We start from the raw sequence: 2,175 nt of genomic DNA, 5'->3' as shown, positions 1-2,175 counted from the left end.
AGTGAAATAGCAATCAACCACCCCTTTAAAACTTAGGGCTAGGTGGGCAGCTCGCTTGGGTTTGGAACAGAGCCAGAGACTAATAACAATAGGAGAACATAAAGAGAAGAAAAACATGTCTTATAGCTATGAGGACTATTTAAATGGAGTAGATACATAGGGTTTGTTCTTATATAGTTCAATTCAATCAATGATCCATTAAAGACTAAATTGTTTAACAGATTTCCAAGATGGTCAATACACGTGCATGCTTTGGAATATAGAGAAGCGTAACACTTAATATATATAGCATTAAATAAAAGCACATTAAGAATTATTCTGAAAGGGGGAATACTAACGCATTGTGTTAAGAAAGTTTTAGAAATGAATACTACCCTTCTACAATATTTATTTTTCATTTTTGTTTATTGTTGAACCTGGGGACATCATGCTCAATCATGCCCTCTCTGACTCTAGTTTGCATTGGCTGGGACAAAATGTTTTCTGAGGAGAATGGTTCAACTAGTCAGGTAAGAGTTTGCCATTAAATCCACACAGATGTCTTTCCATTTTTTACTATTGTCCCTGCCCTCTCAGTGCTTGCTTTAGGTCGTGCACCCTGTTTCTCCTGAGCTGTATTAACCCGGTTCTGCTCAGTCATTGTGCCACCAGATACTGGGCTGCTAGTTCTGGAAAGATGAGCGTTTTTTGTGTTGTATGTCTGAAATGCCATGTCAAGTTGTTCCTGTGCTACTCGTAAATGGTGGTGCAAGGTAGCAAGGTCAGATGGAATATTCTCATCAGGACTTGTGCAATGCTGTTCTGAAACCACTCTGGCCATGTTCTGGTCATGTAAGATGATACTGTTGGGAATGCGACCTGGTTTGTCAGATTTAACCACAAGGTTGTACCCTGGTGGAGAACTAGAAATGTTCCTGGAGTAAGGGTAGCCGTAGGAAGGTCGTTGGCCCTGGTTTCGACGTTTACGAAGACTGTCACGGAAGGTACCAATCCCCAAGTGGAACATCTCACAAACATTGAGCAGCAGACAAAGACAGCTCACCACATACATGATGAGTAAAAAGATGGTCTTCTCAGTGGGTCGTGAAACAAAGCAGTCTACTCTATGCGGACATGGGATCTTATTGCAGACATAAGAAGGGTTAACACGGAAGCCATAAAGGAGATACTGACCCGTGAGGAATCCCACCTCAAAGATGGCACGGGATAAAAGCTGAAGCACATACATTCTCATCAAGCCTTCTTGCATTATCCTACGGCGGCCATCATGCTTTATTGGATCTAGGCCTTTGCCCTTGTCCGTCTCTGGTTTGACCTCCTGCACATCCAAAGTGTCTTCTTCATAGATCATTGGCTCTGTATCCTCCTCATCATCATCTACATTTCCACAGACCTCCTCTAGGTGGTGTCCATTTCTCCACTGAGTATTGCGGCTCCTCTTTTGATAAATCTGGCTCTTACGCCATTCCTCCTCCGAGGTACGGGCGATCTTATGAATGGCATAACCCAGATACATGACAGAGGGGGTGGATATCATGATTATCTGGAACACCCAGAACCGGACATGTGAGAGTGGGGCAAAGGAATCATAGCATACATTGTCACAGCCAGGTTGCTTAGTGTTGCAGGTGAACTTCGTCTGCTCATCTGAGTAGATTGATTCACCTCCCACTGCAGTCAGAACAATCCGGAAAATGATTAAGACAGTTAGCCAAACTTTCCCCACAAACGTGGAGTGGTTGTGGATTTCCTCCAGTAGTCGAGTGAGAAAGCTCCAACTCATGTTGGTGACAGAGACTCTTTACTTATGATCTGCAGATAGGAGAAAAATGAAGAAGGTAAGTCAAAGAAAAGATATTGGGAAAATTAAATATTTTGACACTAAAAAGGCTTATTTGCCTTGACATAATGTTGCTGCTTAAAGGTAACATTCAACAACAACAAAAATGCAACAAAAAAATGGCAATGATGTTTGCAGGGCCAAGTCTCATTGTTAGTAAACTAGATGTACCGCATCGCGGTACAAAATATGACCGCCGCTCAGGCCTGCACTGGCTTTCCACAAAAATAAATGACGTCGAGTAATTTGGCTGTATTGCGTGTTTATGTATATACCTAAAAAAAGTAATAGTATGTGCATGTCTGTCTGTGTGTGTGTGTGTGTGTGTGTGTGTG

The 2,175-nt window shown here is 42.3% G+C and overlaps 1 protein-coding gene across 1 annotated transcript; it reads right to left on the bottom strand.

Moving 5' to 3' along the window:
- Positions 1 to 523: 523 nt before the first annotated feature.
- Positions 524 to 1,783, bottom strand: gjc2 (gap junction protein gamma 2; the record flags this gene model as incomplete). The annotated part of the gene is made up of 1 exon (XM_081375205.1): positions 524 to 1,783. One exon carries the CDS (start codon positions 1,781 to 1,783, stop codon positions 524 to 526), a length of 1,260 nt encoding a protein of 419 aa, XP_081231331.1.
- Between the last annotated feature and the right edge of the window lie 392 nt (positions 1,784 to 2,175).

The sequence above is a fragment of the Scardinius erythrophthalmus genome (assembly GCF_964197995.2).
Source record: "Scardinius erythrophthalmus genome assembly, chromosome: 9".
NCBI lineage: Eukaryota > Metazoa > Chordata > Actinopteri > Cypriniformes > Leuciscidae > Scardinius > Scardinius erythrophthalmus.
The sequence above is the reverse complement of the archived record's forward strand: the minus strand, read 5'-3'. Positions and strand labels throughout refer to the sequence as shown.